This window comes from Leptonotus elevatus, chromosome 21, assembly GCF_054856555.1.
Source record: "Leptonotus elevatus isolate MCC_2025b chromosome 21, RoL_Lele_1.0, whole genome shotgun sequence".
In the NCBI taxonomy this organism is placed as follows: domain Eukaryota; kingdom Metazoa; phylum Chordata; class Actinopteri; order Syngnathiformes; family Syngnathidae; genus Leptonotus; species Leptonotus elevatus.
Window position 1 is genome coordinate 7,651,057 of NC_141259.1, and position 16,865 is coordinate 7,667,921.

General features: G+C 40.4%; 1 protein-coding gene across 1 annotated transcript in view; it reads right to left on the reverse strand.

Moving 5' to 3' along the window:
* Positions 1-16,865, reverse strand: part of LOC147155715 (partitioning defective 3 homolog) — a 262,547-nt gene that overhangs the window by 221,979 nt on the left and 23,703 nt on the right. Inside the window, exon 2 of the mRNA XM_086065957.1 lies at positions 14,325-14,426. Coding sequence (XP_085922083.1) covers positions 14,325-14,426 — 102 coding nt within the window. The remainder of the gene's footprint in view (positions 1-14,324; positions 14,427-16,865) is intronic.

The following is a 16,865-nucleotide window of genomic DNA, read 5'->3' on the forward strand; positions in this document are numbered from 1 at the left end:
GACTCAAATGATCAGCTCATCAGCAAGCTCTGTCGAGGCCTGATAGCGATCAGAGGTGGCAAATCCAAGTCCAGAAAGTAATAACCCTACCACAGTTTGGTTTTAGCCCCAGGTGCTAGCTTGCTAGCTTCCTAGCTAGCTCCCATGGTGCTTGTTTGCCTGCTAGGGAGCTAGGTAGCTAGGAAGCATCAGGGTTTAAAGCCAAACTGTGGCAAGGTTTTTACTTTCAGGTGCTAGCTAGCTAGCTCACTAGCTAGCTCCCATGGTGCTTGTTTATCTGCTCGGGAGCTAGCTAGCATCAGGGGCTAATGCCAAACTGTGGCAGGGTTTTTACTTTCTGGACCTGGATTTGCCACCTCTGAAGCAATCCTGTTCAGGTGTGTTGGTGGAGAAAGACATTGACAACAGGCAGGACAGTGACTCTCAAGGACGAGCGTTCCCTATGCCTGCTCTCTGTCATAGGTCTTGAATCAAATTGTCGGTATCGTTATCAGGTTTCTGCAGAGCTTGCTGACGAGCTAATCCTTTGAATCAAGCATGTTGGAGGAGTGAAACCTCTAAAACATGCAAGACAGTATGTACCCTTTGTACCTCTTGAAAATTGGCACGAGCCCTGATATCTCTTCCTTAGTGATTGAATGTCCTTAGTGTACTTACTGCCCGTGGCACGTGTGTATGCATCCAATCAATCATTTCTTATTTGTAATACACACAATCAGTTTTGACCATATGTTTGCCAAGATTTAACAGCTACTGTTTTCTGAGCCTGAAGACATTTCACAACTGGTCTCAGAGTAGAAGTCTGTTTCGGTGAAATTGACTAGCAGTCCATACGTGTACGTCCATACCAAAATACCAATGGGGGACCACACAGTTTTTCTACTTCTTCATTGAAGTCTGAATTGCCCATTATAGCCATAGCATGGATTTTACAGCACTGACAATGTTATCCTTGGTATGTAGTGACTGATAGTGTAACAGCCCACTCGCCAGATTTCCATTAAAGCACTGTGGCTTCCGTGACAGTGTGAATGGTTGTCTGTCTCTATATGTGTCCTCTGATTGACTGACGGCCAGTCTAGGGTATAGTCTGGATTTTCCCTTAAGTCAGATGGAATATGTTCCATCTCCTGATGGCTGTGAAAAGGATAAGCAGACTAAAAAAGGCTGGTTATCCTCAGTACACAAAGCTTAACAAAAAGACAAAGAAAAAAACTTTTGGGGCTTCTCTCGTGTTACAAGTGTGCTCGAAGTCCCTCTACTGTTTACAGTGCGAATCCAATGATGCAGGGTGAATATCACAGAACCGCATTCCAGGTCAAGCTTCACGTGTTAAGCATAACAGGAATCCTTTCAATAGACAAAGGGAACCCATTTGGACCCATTTCACGCATGATGTAAGGCAACTAGCTGAGGAAGAGGAGGGCGACAGTGGATAATAAATGGGAGCCTCTCCCACCCTGCCTCTGGAGAAGGAATGTCTCTTCAAACTCTTTCCTGTCATAACCGTGATGTGTAGCGAGGAAGTGAAGGCTTCATGCATGTTATGCACTTCCTCTGAAAGCACTTCAGGGGAACTTTGGACAAAGTTTGTTCCAAGTTTACAGCCTCGGTGTAGTCTGAAGTTATCAATAAACGAGCATGCGTGAGTGAATAAAAGCCGGACTGAGCAGATCAGATCTGAAGAGTCCCACTGTGATGAGAAGTCCATAAAGGGATCTATCATTGTAAACTTCAGAACAGAGCATTGGGTTTTCACAAAGAGGGTGCTGAACAGTGAACACCCCTTGTCTTCAACTTTCCTCTGAAATACCCATCAAACAGTAAGTAAGGAGATATCCCAGGTGACCAAAACCTGAAACACTTTGTACCTCACTTTTAAAATATCATTATCAACCAAATGCCTGATAGTAGAAAACTCTCAATGTAAACTATTGATTAATTCTGCTGAAAAAATACAATCTTTAAGTAAATAACAAGATTATTTTTTTAAATGTCATTTGTTTAGAGGAGTCTGCTCATTCTACTGTGCAATAGTGACACCACAGTGCCCCCTGCTGTAGACTAAGCAAAAGTCCAACCTATGGATGCCATAAATCAGCAATGCAGAGACTGGAACTCCCATTTTCAGCCAGTGGATCATTGTGACACCCTGGAGAGATGATTATTCTTCTGATGTGTGCTGTCACTGACATGCTCCCAGTGCATGTTGAGTGAATCAATGGCAAATGAGGAGTTGTTTTGTATACATGAACAATTCTCTGGTGTCCTCTTAACTTAATAGACTTTTTGTTGTGCGAGTTGTATGGTTACCTGGCTAGCTGACAAATAAGGCTATTCACTTAAAGATGTATGTTCAGGATCTAATTTTTTAACCCTTATCGAAAAATGATCTACACAGACCAATATGACGGCAACTTCCACTGGATCAGTCTTTTTCCAGCAATGAGAACATATCAAGATTCAGTCACGTTATTTAGAACATTCCAAAATGCAAAAAGTAAAAAAGAAGTAGTTGGGTTTGTCTTTAACAAAATCTCAAGCAGCGACAATAAAGACTCTAATTCTAATTGCATGTTCTTGTGAGAACAGTTAGTTATTCTCCAGCAGCGTTACAACTCAAACCAGCTATTGAATTCAAACCTATTAGAGAAAGCAGAATCAATTGAAATAGCAATTTCATCTCAACCTTCTCTTCTACCAAGCCAACCATGAAATACAGGCAGTGAAGGTTTTGTTCCACCTGGTATACACGCACCCCCGCCGAAACCAGGCTCCTTAAAATGGATGAGACGTCACGGTTAAATAACACAAGCCACAATCTGATATACGCAAATACACACTATATACCAGATACCGTGCGCTATGTGCAGTTTTGAAACAGGAGAGGTGAACATACACAGACACCCAAAAAAATAAAAAAATACCTCAAACACACACACCAGATAAGACCACCTGTCTGTGTAGGAGCGCCACAGGCACCATCACCTGCTGGCGGGAAAAGAAGTCTTTGATATTCATATCAACCTGCAGCTCCGCACACTCCAATGTAATACCTCACGCTTGCCTTTTTTCGAGCTCTCTCTCTCCCAGACATAATAATGACACGACACAAAAGCCGAGCGTACAAATCTAGCAGGCGGAGGTTTGATCTAAAGAAAACACAGCACGATGTCGGGAGCGGAACAAACTGCAAAGCGTGGTGGAGAGTGAAAAGACAACTGAGAGCGTGTCAAATCACTGAGAAGGCACAGAAAGTTTTGCCAAAAGTAGAACAGCAGTAGGAACACGATGCTATGGCATCAGTGGAGAACAGTGCAAGTGGCAAAAGAGAGCAATATTTGCCAAGCGGCGAGGGGGCTTTGGGCCAGCCTCTGAATACAGGCGCTGAATATCCTGCCAAATTGCTTGCCCCGTCGCTCCCCACAACCCCTCCAACATGGCGAAGGGCAACCATGACCACCTTCCACATCACAGGCAGAAAGGAGGACCCAGCTGGTGGTTGTGATAGAGTGGCGACTAAAAGGGTAGAGGCAATTCAACCTTATTCCAAAGTGCACATTAGATTCAAGCCTGGTACACAGGATTAAAAAAAAATATGTCACGCTCATTCTTATTGTTCTTCAAGTGCGTGCTATATTTCTGCATCTGTCCGAAGATAATCAAGAGGCAAATCACAGTGGAGGACATTCGTTTTGAGGTGGCTCATCCATAATAGGGTTACAACCAAAAGGTCACTTTCTGAATGTAAGGAAACCCATTTAAGCATTTATTTGATATCCTTGATATTCAGCTTGGTCGTCGGGCGTGATACGAAGCAGCAGATCAGTTCCAGCACCCTCTGGTGGTAAGTTTATTAGTGTGGTTTAATTCGAATTAGGCATGTTTTGACCACCGCTAATGAGTTTGAGTTCCTCCACAAATTGACTCGTTATGTATGCGGGTTAGCAAGTAAGTGCCTCAAAATTAAGTGTTATTAGTGACTGTATATTGAGGTTAATGATACCTATAATATTTCAAATATATGTATAATTATGACCTCTGCTAATTAGCATTATATTAGAAGAGACATTAACGTGCAATTGCTCGTGTTTATCTGTATTTATATTTTTATTCAACATAAGCCACACACAGTATTGTGAGCTTTTTAATAATAATGCCAACCTCCCCACAATATTGTAATAAGTATCGTATCGTGAGGTTCATATCGTGATAATACAATAGGGTGATGTTTGGATATTGTTACGGCCCTACTAGTAAGACAACTAAATGTTACTAGTGAGGCAAAACTGTGCACTAGTTGACATCTGCTGTATATGCTACTAGTGAATCTCTAGATACCTGGAAATTTCTGATGTCACTAGTAGTACTAGTAGCACATAGTTTTCAACTAGTGCACAGTTCTACCTCCCTAGTGACATGAGCTATTCTATTATGCTGGCAAAGTTTTCCGAGTGAAGACAAACAGCATACTTGTAAGTGAAACTTTATGAAGGCTTCATGAAGCACTTGTGATTTTTTACTCCTATAGATGGCACTCTTGGTTTAAAGATGCAGTGGAAATGTATGACCTTTATATTTAAACCAAGAGCACCATCTACAGGTGTAAAAAAAATCACAGGTGCTTCATGAAGCTTCATTTTCCCATCACTATGTACTAGTACCTTTAGATGAATCAAGGATATCAACAAAATACTCAAATGGCTTTCTATAAAGTCATTTCGAGATGCTGGTTTATGTCCCGACAACTATTGAGGTATATTGGAGTTCAAAGGTGTCTTTTTTTTTTCTAGCAAAACCAAAGAAACAGTATCACAAAGCATCCCACTGTGTGAGCATGTGGATGAGTGTCTTCTGAGTGAAAATTTCTTTTTTTATTTGCTTCTTTACAAGCAAGACTCCCCACTTACTTCTCAATGGGTTTTGCGTGAAAAGTCTTCTTGCTCACAAATAAAAGGACACACACATGTTCACATAATGAGCTATAACCGGGGGGTGGCTAGGCTGTAGCACATCTGTCGTACGACAGACATAAGGCATTCATGCAAGGAATCAACATGTTCCAAGTAAAGGCGTACACGCTGCTCACCGCATGTGATGAGATTCTTTTTGGAAAGAAAAGAGAAGGAAGACATACTGCGGAAGAGTTAAAAATATGTTTGCACACAAAGATCGACTCATAGTTTGTCAAAGTGGCCTACTTACCTTCAGATGCCCTCCAACACTGAATCATACAGCTTGAAGATGACACTTCATTTAATAACAGAGGTTTGTTTTGAGAATTGAGACACATGAAATACAGCTTTGGAGAAAAAAAAAATCTAAAGACATTTTTGCACTCCATTCTTATGTTGTTGTACAAACCCAAGCTAGTGGTTCTCCAGTGGAGATGGAAGATGTATGCAAGCCTTCGGTATTAGAGAACAGAACAACGTAATCTGAAGAGCCTTTTCAAATGAGTACAGCAGCACTGAGAATGTACTCCGATGGCGTTCGCGGGGATTGGGCTGCCTGTCTGCAACAATATGCAAGCCTAAAGTGTTCACTACCGAGCTTAGCTCCTGAGCTTTGGCACGGCCTGCCTGCCTCCACGTGCCAGTGTCAACTTGAGCTCTGAACAGCGGCAGTCGCAATGCCAGATTCGGCTTAGCTCACGGCCTCAGTGCCTGCTCTCCAGTCTGAGTGAGTCTTTTCTCCTTCTTTGGTGCTCTTCAGTTCTTCTACATTCACTACGTTACATCAGGTATCACCCGTGCCTTTAAACAAGACTTCATTTGGGTTTTTTTGTGTGCTGTGGCCTTCACAAATATGCTATTGTGCACCTTCAACTTTATTATATTTTATTCCTCGCACTTATTTAGCGTGCTACTCCTTTCCAATTTTTGACAAATTCTCACCCCTCCAACTTCTACATATTACAAAAATTCACGGCAGGCAACAGTGCATCTATTTTTCTCATTCCAAAAATTCATGCTTTACCCACAATTTCCTGTTTTGCACCCCCAAATTTCCCCATTCATTCCCAATGGCAGATTCAACATTGCACATTTACATTGTTCCCATTTGAAATTCAAAACATTCAGCTTATTCAATTCATCTTGGGGATGCTTTTCAACATGTCCAAATGCACCCAGATTGTGACCCAGAAGTGGCCCAAAATCAACAGGAAATGACCCAATATCAACAGCAAGTTACCCATAAGTGGCCCAAAATCAACAGGAAGTTACCTGATATCAACAGGAAGTGACCTACATTCACCTTATTCAGTTCATCTTGGGGATGCTTTTCAACATGTCCAAATTTACCCATAATTCAACATTAAAACCCCCAAATAATTAGGTACACCCCGGTTCACCCTAAAATCAATAGTAAGTTACCTAATATCAACAGCAAGTGTCCCGGAAGTGGCCCAAAATCAACAGGAAATGACCCAAAATCAACAGGAAGTGACCTGTTATCAACAGGAAGTGACCTACATTCACCTTATTCAGTTCTTCTTGGGGATGCTTTTCAACATGTCCAAATTTACCCATAATTCAACATTAAAACCCCCAAATAATTAGGTACACCCCGGTTCACCCTAAAATCAATAGTAAGTTACCTAATATCAACAGCAAGTGTCCCGGAAGTGGCCCAAAATCAACAGGAAATGACCCAAAATCAACAGGAAGTGACCTGTTATCAACAGGAAGTGACCTACATTCACCTTATTCAGTTCATCTTGGGGATGCTTTTCAACATGTCCAAATGTACCCATAATTCAACATTTTAAACCCCCAAATAATTAGGTACACCCCGGTTCACCCTAAAATCAATAGTAAGTTACCTAATATCAACAGGAAGTGACCCGGAAGTGGCCAAAGATCAACAGGAAATGACCCAAAATCAACAGGAAGTGACCTACATTCACCTTATTCAGTTCATCTTGGGGATGCTTTTCAACATGTCCAAATTTACCCATAATTCAACATTTTACACCCCAAAATAATTAGGTACACCCCGGTTCACCCTAAAATCAATAGTAAATTACCTAATATCAACAGGAAGTGACCCGGAAGTGGCCCAAAATCGACAGGAAATGACCCAATATCAACAGGAAGTGACCTGTAAGTGGCCCAAAATCAACAGGTAGTGACCTAATATCAACAGGAAGTGACCCACAAGTGGCCCAAAATAAACAAGAAGTCACCCAATATCAAAAGTGACTAGTAAGTGGCCCAAAATCCGCAGGAAGTGGCCCAACATCAACAGGAAGTGGCCCATAAGTGGCCCAACATCAACAGGAAGTGGCCCAATATCATAGCTTCCTTCCTTCCTTTTTTCTTGCTTCTTTGTTCCCTGCTACCTTATTTTTTATTATTATAATTATTCTTCTATGTTTCTCAACAGAAAACAAAAAACTGTAGGAGATCAACTCCCGAGCAGCCATAGGGTGAGATTATAGGATTTCAAACAGAAACCAGGATGATGTCTGACCCTATTTTTGTCACTGTTTCCATTGGTTGCTATAGGGCCTTCTATAGAAAAAACAAAACCACTTCTCATCACATTGGCTCATCCCTTCCGGGGCATATGACAGGATGCCAAGAGCTCAGTAGGAGAGCCTGTATCTGTCATCTTCATTTATGGTTTGTCTCTGACCCAATTACTCTCCCCAAGGCCCACCACAGATCAGCACAGATAACAGGCTTGTTTGGCAAAATACCTCCCCAGTCACTCGAACCAAAGAGGCCCTGACAGCTGTCAACCAGGACAAACCTGCCTTATTCATGAAGGGGGGGTCAATGTAGTGGTATCATGGCATCTCCCACATATGTATTTTTCTTATTATTATTCTGGCTAAATACCACCATACAGTATTCTGGCAAGTTGAAAGCATGTCATGAAAAATTTGGCAAAAAACACTTCGGTTAGGGGTGGAGCTATCAAAGACATCTACGCTACTGATTGTGTTGTCTCTAACACGCTGGATAATATGTTTGGTAACGTGACCTGATTTTTCCCTATGTTAAGGGACATCCAAAGCTTTTCAAGCTGCAACTTTACTTTGGGCAGTTAAGTGTATGTCATATTGCATATGCGATGCAACTGAAGCCAACTTGTACTCCAATGAAGGCATAACTAGGGATGGGCTTTACCTAGCCTTATTTCAAAGTATCGTTCGTTACTTGTGACGGTGGGACCATTTTATGACCAGGAACTAGAAATTAGAAGAATACAAATTGGCATTAATTGAATGCAATTTTAAGGAAAATGTTATAATGAGGATGTTTAGGTCTTTCTATAAAATTAGCCGTCATCGTTGTTGTTTGGTACTTGAAAGTAACAAACGAATATCAGAAATGTCTTCCAAGTAAATACCAAGTTAATCGTTCACCTTTTGATGTCAAACCCAAATGTTTTCAGTCTACAGCTGCAAAAAAAAAATAATAATAATTGGCCACACCATTCCAATACGTTTGATGGGTTATGGGAGTGTATGCAAAGCACATTCGCTCAAAAAGTCCATTAATTGCCATACAAGTCTTGTGTTTTCTTGTGTTTTACAAGGATAAAATGACCAGCAGGCCATACAGTTGTTCAAAGTAAATCCTGTGGTTCCCCTGATGGCGAGGCGCACAAAGGCCGTGATTACATTGGCTATATCCCCTCTGTGAGGGATTATAACTGTGTGAAGGCGGGAGCTGCTGAAAAGGAACAACAATCTTTCCCAAGAAAGTGTGGCTTCAAAACTGCCGACCTAATAAACAAACAAAAAAGAGGGCGATACATTCAAAGCCGTGGAGAGAAATTAAATGGAAAAAGTGCCTGCTGTTGCCCATAAATATCTGAACAAAACAGTGGAGGTGAGGATATTCTGCCTTACATGCAGATTTATGTTTGTGATGTTCCTGCATGCTGATCTCACTTGACTGAGAGTCAAATGTCTTGAAGGAACTTATGGCATTTCCAGAATGAGGTATAAAGAGCCTGGGTGCCTTATTGTTTACTTACTAACTGTATATTTGTCAATATATTTATTTTTAACAATAATATTGTTAACCACACAAAGTGCAATTTCTGCAGAAATTGCATGGGAATGCATGTGCTTAAATCATTTCAGTGACATTATAATCCATTTCCTGATATGACAGTCGGTTGATATTGAACCATCGAATGTGGTTCAAGCGGGGTTTGAACCCAGGTACACTGTGGTGGAGGGCAATTGCTCTAACCACTGAGCGAACTTGACTTGCTCAAAAACATGGCTAATGGCGTATTTATTTTTGAAAAGTGTCATCTGCATTTATTCATTTCAGTGAAATTAGAATCCATTTGCTGATATTATGATACTCAGTTGGTATGCATGTATATCACTTAGCATAACGGCCGCGGATATATTTACAATGTACAGTCGAAGGTGGGATTTGAACCTGCAAACTCCAGGTTATTGGACAGTGCACTTTACCAACTGCGCCACCGAGCAGTATCGAAAAGTTGGTAATTATGATAAGTTGTATGTATGGGAGTGGGCGTGGAAAGTGGGAAAGTGAATGGGGAAAAGTTGATATTCAATGTTAAATTGTGCGAAAACTGTATGTGATGTGGAATCAGACGATATATTCCCAGGAAGGCGTGAATTTTTGAAGCAAGTTGAAATTGTGTAAATCGGATGTATAATGTTGGCAAAAAAAAGTGTGGAGAGTAAAAAGTGACTGATATAATAATAAAGGTTAGAAACAACATATGCGGGGATGCTGTTCAGCATTCCCGCAAAAAAAATAGGCAAAAATATTAAACGTATTAGTTTTAATATTTTGGCCGAAATTTTTGGTTTGGAGCCGGAAAATATCAACAGCTCTCGTAATGGCGTGGTGTAGATCCGCTGCAAACTACATGCACACTAATGAATTTAATGTTAAATACTGTATAAGAGTATTGATTTATTTGTCTTAAGAAGTAGAAAATAAAACATGCGGGCATTTCATATCTCAAACTGGAAAGGCAACAGCCATTGAAATACACATATATATATATATATATATACAAAAACATAAATGGCTAATCAAGTATTCCTTTGTTAAATATTAAAAAGGCTGTAAAGCTCATTCGGACTCATTGAAGTCGACTGAATCTAATCCAACTGAATTTAATAACACCGATGGCATTCAGACAAGCTTACCAACAGACCAATATAATGTACCGTAATCAATACTCAAAGTGATCATGCATATTTCATGCCACTTCAATAACCAGAAGAAATGAACGACCATCATCATTTGATCAGACATCCATTTATAGCAAAATCTAAAACATGCACTGCTGTTCAATGAATAGGCCCACGTTCGCATTGGCGGAATACAAAATGTGTGCTCATGATAATATGCAAATCAAATTGATCCATATGGATCAATTAACATATTTCATGAAAGCTACTTTGTTTGTGACAGTTATCATATATGAAAACATGCGGCTTACACTATTTAGCCGCACACAATAGTCCCTAGTTAATGTCAAAAGACTTAATTCCACACACACACGCACGCACGCACGCACACACTTGGTGATTAGTAATTAGTCTTTGATTTCCCCCGGCGGTGTTCTGGTACCTGATGGGACCCTGCTTTAGCCTCGGCTAATTTCACTCACAGCTTGAGCTCGACCCGGAGCAGGTGCCCACTTGGTGCCAACGGCGGTTGCCATGGCAATGCCAACTTGAGGGCCCAGGAAATAGCACATTGACCGCCACGGGATAAAAAGCTTTGTATCTGTTTCTTATTAGAAACCATTGAATCGGTGTGTTAAATACACATATATGCTGTGTATGTATATATAATACTGTACATAGACACAATACTTTTTAATATGTATAATATATAGTTTCTCTCCACAGAACAGTCATTTTAACACCCCCAAAAATGAATAAAATTCTCCTCAAAATACAAAAGAACAGACATTTGTACCCTCCAGTTGTGGCAGCGTCAACACCAAATCACTAAAAGCAGGACAAGAGCGCCTCTCAGTGGTCTCAAAGTGTAACAACATGTGTCTGGTCAAGGCCTCGTCAGCTGCGTCACTAATGAGCATTTTCTCGTTGCCACCACTGAGGATTCGACAATGCATTCGATTAGCATCGGCGGGAAAGGGCATCCTTCCTCACCCCTGCTCATCATAATAAGGCAGATCCAGACACACGGTCTCTTTCAAGGCAACATGGTGGGTGTTTTTGCTGTGTTTTTTTCCCAGGTGTGTTTCTGTAAAAACTGTTTTAAATAAAAATGAACTGCGCTTGTTGAATATAGACGGCAATACTTACTAATTAGTAGCAGCAAGGCACTCACTTAAGTGTGTCTTGTACACAATGCCAGGTTTGTATATCACTGTAATTGTGCACTTAGGTTGAATATAATTGCCCATAATGAACCCTTTTCATTGATTTAGTAAGGTATCGCTTCCCTCCATTGTTTCACACCTAAGGCTGCTCTAAAAAAAAAAAAAAAAAAGGACTAATTTCAATTTGTCACTTTGCCATCTGGTGTAAGGATTAATTGCAACTATCAAAGCAATTTGCATCCATATTTCACAGCAATAAAAAATGTCTTGGTTTTTTTCTTTAAAATTCTGAGCTACTTACTGTATATATATATATATATATATATATATATATATATAGTTTATTTTTTGTTATTTACTTTTTTATTGTCAAAATACATCTATTCTACTACAAGTCTTGTCAATGTAACACAAAATAAAATGCAACAAAAACATATATATATATATATATATATATAAACACTCAGACATTCCAGTTCAATGTCACATCATAACTGCAATTGCAGATTTATATGATAAAAAAGGGACAGACTTCAACTGAACACACCAGAAAATATTTTCAAATTCTTTTGACCTTTCTTAATGACTAACATCAACCAAAAATACTTTAAAGCATGGATTAAATTTGAGAAATTTGGCTTTATGAAAATGACATTTCCCTAATAAAATAAAAACACCAACAACATTACAAATATCTGTATCTTTGTATGCAAACCAAGTAATAATACTTTTGTGTATATTTTTTATTTTCTCTAAAAGCTCTGACGTAATGAGTTAATATCATCTGTATTTTCAACCATTGTCCAGCTGATGGCAGCAGAGAACAAAAAACCTGAAGACTGATGTTGCACAAGGACAAGGAACACAATTTATTTCAAAAAGTTATATGAACAAATGGCAAAAAAAGTGGTAGTACATTATAAAAAAAATTATGACCCTTTTGAAATGCACCATCTCTTTTAAGACACAATTGAAAACTATTTATTTTAGACAAGCTTTTAGCTAAAATAGGCTGCAATTAACCAAACCTAAGATAAGCAGTATAGAAAATGCATGGATGAACTGATGATAAAGTAATAAGTATCTTATTTGTTGGTGTTGTTGTTGTTGTTGTTGTTGTTGTTAATGATGATGATGATGATGATGATGATGATGATGATGATTAAAATTAATGTTAATATAATTTAATTCCATTTTCCTGGTATGTCAAGGCCTACTTGAAATTGAAAAGACTTCATGATGCTGGATGGTTTGTTTCTTGTTCTTTTTAAACAGCTAATCTACTTAGTAACATACAGAGGTGGCAAATCCCGGTCCAGAAAGTAAAAACCCTGCCACAGTTTGGCTTTAGCCCCAGGTGCTAACTAGCTAGCTAGCTTCCATGGTGCTTGTTTTCCTGCTAGGGAGCTAGCTAGCTAGGTATCATCGGGGTTTAAAGCCAAACTGGCTGGGTTTTTACATTCTGGACCTGGATTTGCCACCTCTGGTAACATAATTTGTTGATCGCTGCACATGTATTTTACAGGTAAAGTATTGACTGCAAAAACTAAGCTAGTGTCATCCCTCACATTAATCATTAAACCACACGCATAAGGGTGAAAACTGCCATTCAAAGCTTCATATCAACAGCTTTAACTGGCTAAAATTAAGGGAAAGCCTTTGGTTACCTATTTGTTAAATACAGAGAAACTAGGAGAGAGTTGCCGATCTAAAGAACTGGACAGACTGGATTTACTACTACTACTACTCCTATAAACGCGCAAGAGGAACCAAACACCCACACAGTATTTACACAAACTGTTGTACTGTTCATCACTGTTGTGGGGAAAATGTACACAATATATCATAATAATGCAGGAAATGCACAACTGGGACGAGAGCGGAACGCAACATGTGACCTAGAGAACCGGGCGGGTCTGTTAACGTGAAGGAGGCTGGCGAGATAGTGACGAGGTTATTGTTGGCTTTGAGTGTGAGGAGGATCTTGAAAGAAATGAGGCGTGTATTGGGTAGCCACTGAAGTTGCTGTAGAACAGGTGTGAGGTGACTGTCAAGGAATCTTGGTAAAAAAGAGGGCCCTAAACCTATGTCTTGAGTTTGGAAAAAAAATTCAAATAATTTGCGTTTTATTTTTTAATAAAGAAAGGTTTCCGTGAATGCGCATAAGAAACTGCTGGGGTTCAAAACCGGACATTCCTCACTGATTTTACTTCCCAGTGCCACACAAACTCTACTGACATCAATAGAGTAGCAGCAGGTGCAGGTGCAAAACTGCTGCTCTTGCCCTTCATCTCACCTGATTTGTAACCATGGCATCTCGTCGTTATAATGAGCATGTACGCACGCTTATTCGCTTTCATACGCGCACGTTAACGTTGAAGTCGCGCTAAAATCTGGAGCTGTCAAAATTAATCGATTCATCTGCAAGTAATCCATTATCAAAGTAATCAACAATTATTTCAATAATCGAGTAATCGTTTGGAGCAATTTTTTATTGAAATTTGTCGAAACGATCTGATTTCAGCATCTCAACAGTAATTAATCACTAATTGTGTTCTATTGCTATAAAAACATGGAACCTTCCGAAAGAAAGATTAGAGTCTCTTCTTTCATCAGGAAAAAAAAGTATATTTGTATCTGTTTCCATTTTGCAGCAATTAGCATTAGAATATAGCTAAGTTTCATCATTATTCACATTCCTGTTGAAAACACTAGCAAAAAGCTTGTTGCAACATAGCCCTGGCTGATCTCTTATACTCTGCTGCCACCTGCTGGCCGTTTTTTGTAATAACTACCATTTAAGTGACCTCTTCAGGTCAGAATCTGCATCAAAGCCTTCTGTATACTCTAGCAGAAAAATACATTAAAAACAAACAACAGCATACAAATACGTTTTTGGAAGAGAGGAACAATGTATTTAAAAAAACGTATTTATACGTTTTTGGGTTTTAATGAGTTATTAAACACTTATAGAAACAAGTTATGTTATTTATACAAACATTAGGACTTACCCTGTCCTTGTCATCCACCACATCACTGAGGACATCATCCAGGTCAAGGATTCCGCCATCACCGTGTTCCAACCTGTGGACCTGGACCCAATAGCTGGGGTCCTAAAAAAAAAAAAAAAAGGGAGAGGGGGGTGTTGTGTTAGAAAAATCCATAGCATTAGGTTTATTTGCCATACACGTGCATAGGATTTGGGATATTATCTGCGCCATGCAACATATGATCGCTGCCAAGCCAACAGATATTGGAATCAGCTGATCTGATCACTATGTGGGTCATAAAAGCGCTACCAGTTGGCACATTGTGATATTTTCATGGATTGACTTCATGCTAGCTGTTATGAAATGTTTTAATCTTCTGTATGCCCTGATGCATTTATTCATGGCTTTTTCATAGGAAAGAATCTGAACAAATGTGACCTGTGGATAAATCTCATAAAACCAAAGATAACAATATCATCGAGATGCCGATTTGTTTCAAGTTAAGGACAAACCAGACACAAAATAAGTCCAGCACTACTACACCCAATGCGATGTAGGCAGGATCACTGTACCAAGTGCTCTTTTAATAGCTGTAATTGACTGGCGACCATCAAGGGTGCACCCCAAATTCAGCTGGGATCGACTCCGGCTCACCCGTACGGGACCCTAATGAGCACAAGCGGTAGATAAAATGGATAGCTGGGTCGGATATTAACAGTCAAAGAAACAGTTTTCAGTGGAAAACTGTCAAAAGGTACATTTTTTTACAGGTTTCTATTTTCAGTCCATTTCATTTATTTTTCTTTCTGGCTCTGACCAACATCTTCAAGCATTGAGGCATGAAAGCCAATCTAGACAAGAGGGGAAAGAGAAGCCAATGAGCTAGAAGGCTATTCCTTCCATCCTAATGTTAGGAAAGAATCCCCTCTCGCTCTTTGTCTCTGTTGTGTCCTCCCTCGGTCTGTTTGTTTTCTTCAGCCCTCGCTCTCCTCCAAACTGAGCTATCTTTGGGTCTGTGGTCAAATGCCTTCAGGCTCTGTTGTACTTAACTCCACTCTGGTTCACCGGGAAAAATGGTCCAACTTATGAAAGGAATGCTGGTGTGTTAAAAAAAAAAAAGTTTTTGTTTTTTTTAGGTTATAAGGAAGGAAAATGTGGTAAGTCCAATGCTGTTACAAGAAACTGAGCAGGAAGAGGATGTTATTGAAAGTCACATTGAATGTACAGTTGCCCGATATGATTGAATTCACCAAAGCTGGGCACTTACGACGTTACGTGGGCCCGTCATTGACGATGTCCACCTTTCTGCATTTTTTACGTGTGCTTTATGACACGCCGACACTCGAATAAATACACGGACCGAGCATGACGGGTCAATACGGACGCTCCTTTTCGGTCTGCGCATTTTTTCCCCTAGTCTTTGCGTCGCAAATGGTGGAAGTATTCACCAAAAATTGGGCATCCGTCAATAAAACGATGGAAATGCCCACCTCTGGAATTCACCTCATGTTGATGCTCTAGGAGTGTACAGTACACAGTAAATTTTGTAGAGTAAATTTCACTCTATTTAGAGTGGGACCAAATAGACTCAGTTTTAGAGTTATAGTTACACTTGGAAGAGCGTAAAATAAAGAATTGGAAAAAAATAAAAAAATTAAGTTGCTCAAGGGTGGAGGAACAAACTCACAACCTTCAGGTTGGGAGACAGCCGATCTACTTCCTGAGCCACGCAGCGCCTGCTTTATGTTAGAATATCGCTCATGTCATCGTGTCAGCTGCAGCTGATTCCATGATTCCATGGAATCTTCTTAGCTCCAAGACCAAAAACTATGCCTTTGGTCTCTTGAAGAAAATCAAACAGTAGGAGGGGCATAGCTCAGGTGGTACTATGGTCGCCCAAGCTGAAGGTCGTGAGTTTGTTCCTCAACCCTTGAGTGACTTTTATTTTTATCCAGTCAGGTCGCGGGGGCAGCAGCTTTAGCAGGGAAGCCCAGACTTCCCTCTCCCCAGCCACTTCAGCCAGCTCCTCCGACGGGATCCCAATGCGTTCCCAGGCCAACCGAGAGACGTAGTCTCTCCAGCGTGGCCTGGGTCGTCCCCGGGGCCTCACGCCGGTGGGACACGCCCGGAACACTTCCCCAGGGAGGCGTCCAGGAGGCAAATGAACCAAATGCCCGAGCCACCTCAACTGGTTCCTCTCAACGCGGAGGAGTAGCGGCTCGACACTGAGTCCCTCCCGGATGACCGAGCTTCTCACCCTATCTCTAAGGGAGAACCCGGCTACCCTGCGATCTTGTTTTTTCGGTCACGACTCACAGCTCGTGACCGTAGGTGAGGGCAGGAACGTAGATCGACCGGTAAATCGAGAGCTTTGCCTTTCGGCTTAGCTCCTTCTTTACCACAACGGACCGAAAAAAATGAAAAATAAAAATAAAAGTCCAACCTACCCTGTTCACGAGTAAAGGTAGGTTGGACTTTTATTTTTATTTAGTTTTTACTCTCTTCCTAGTGTAAATCTTAGCCTACTCTAAAATTTAGTCTATTTGGTCCCTCTCTAAATAG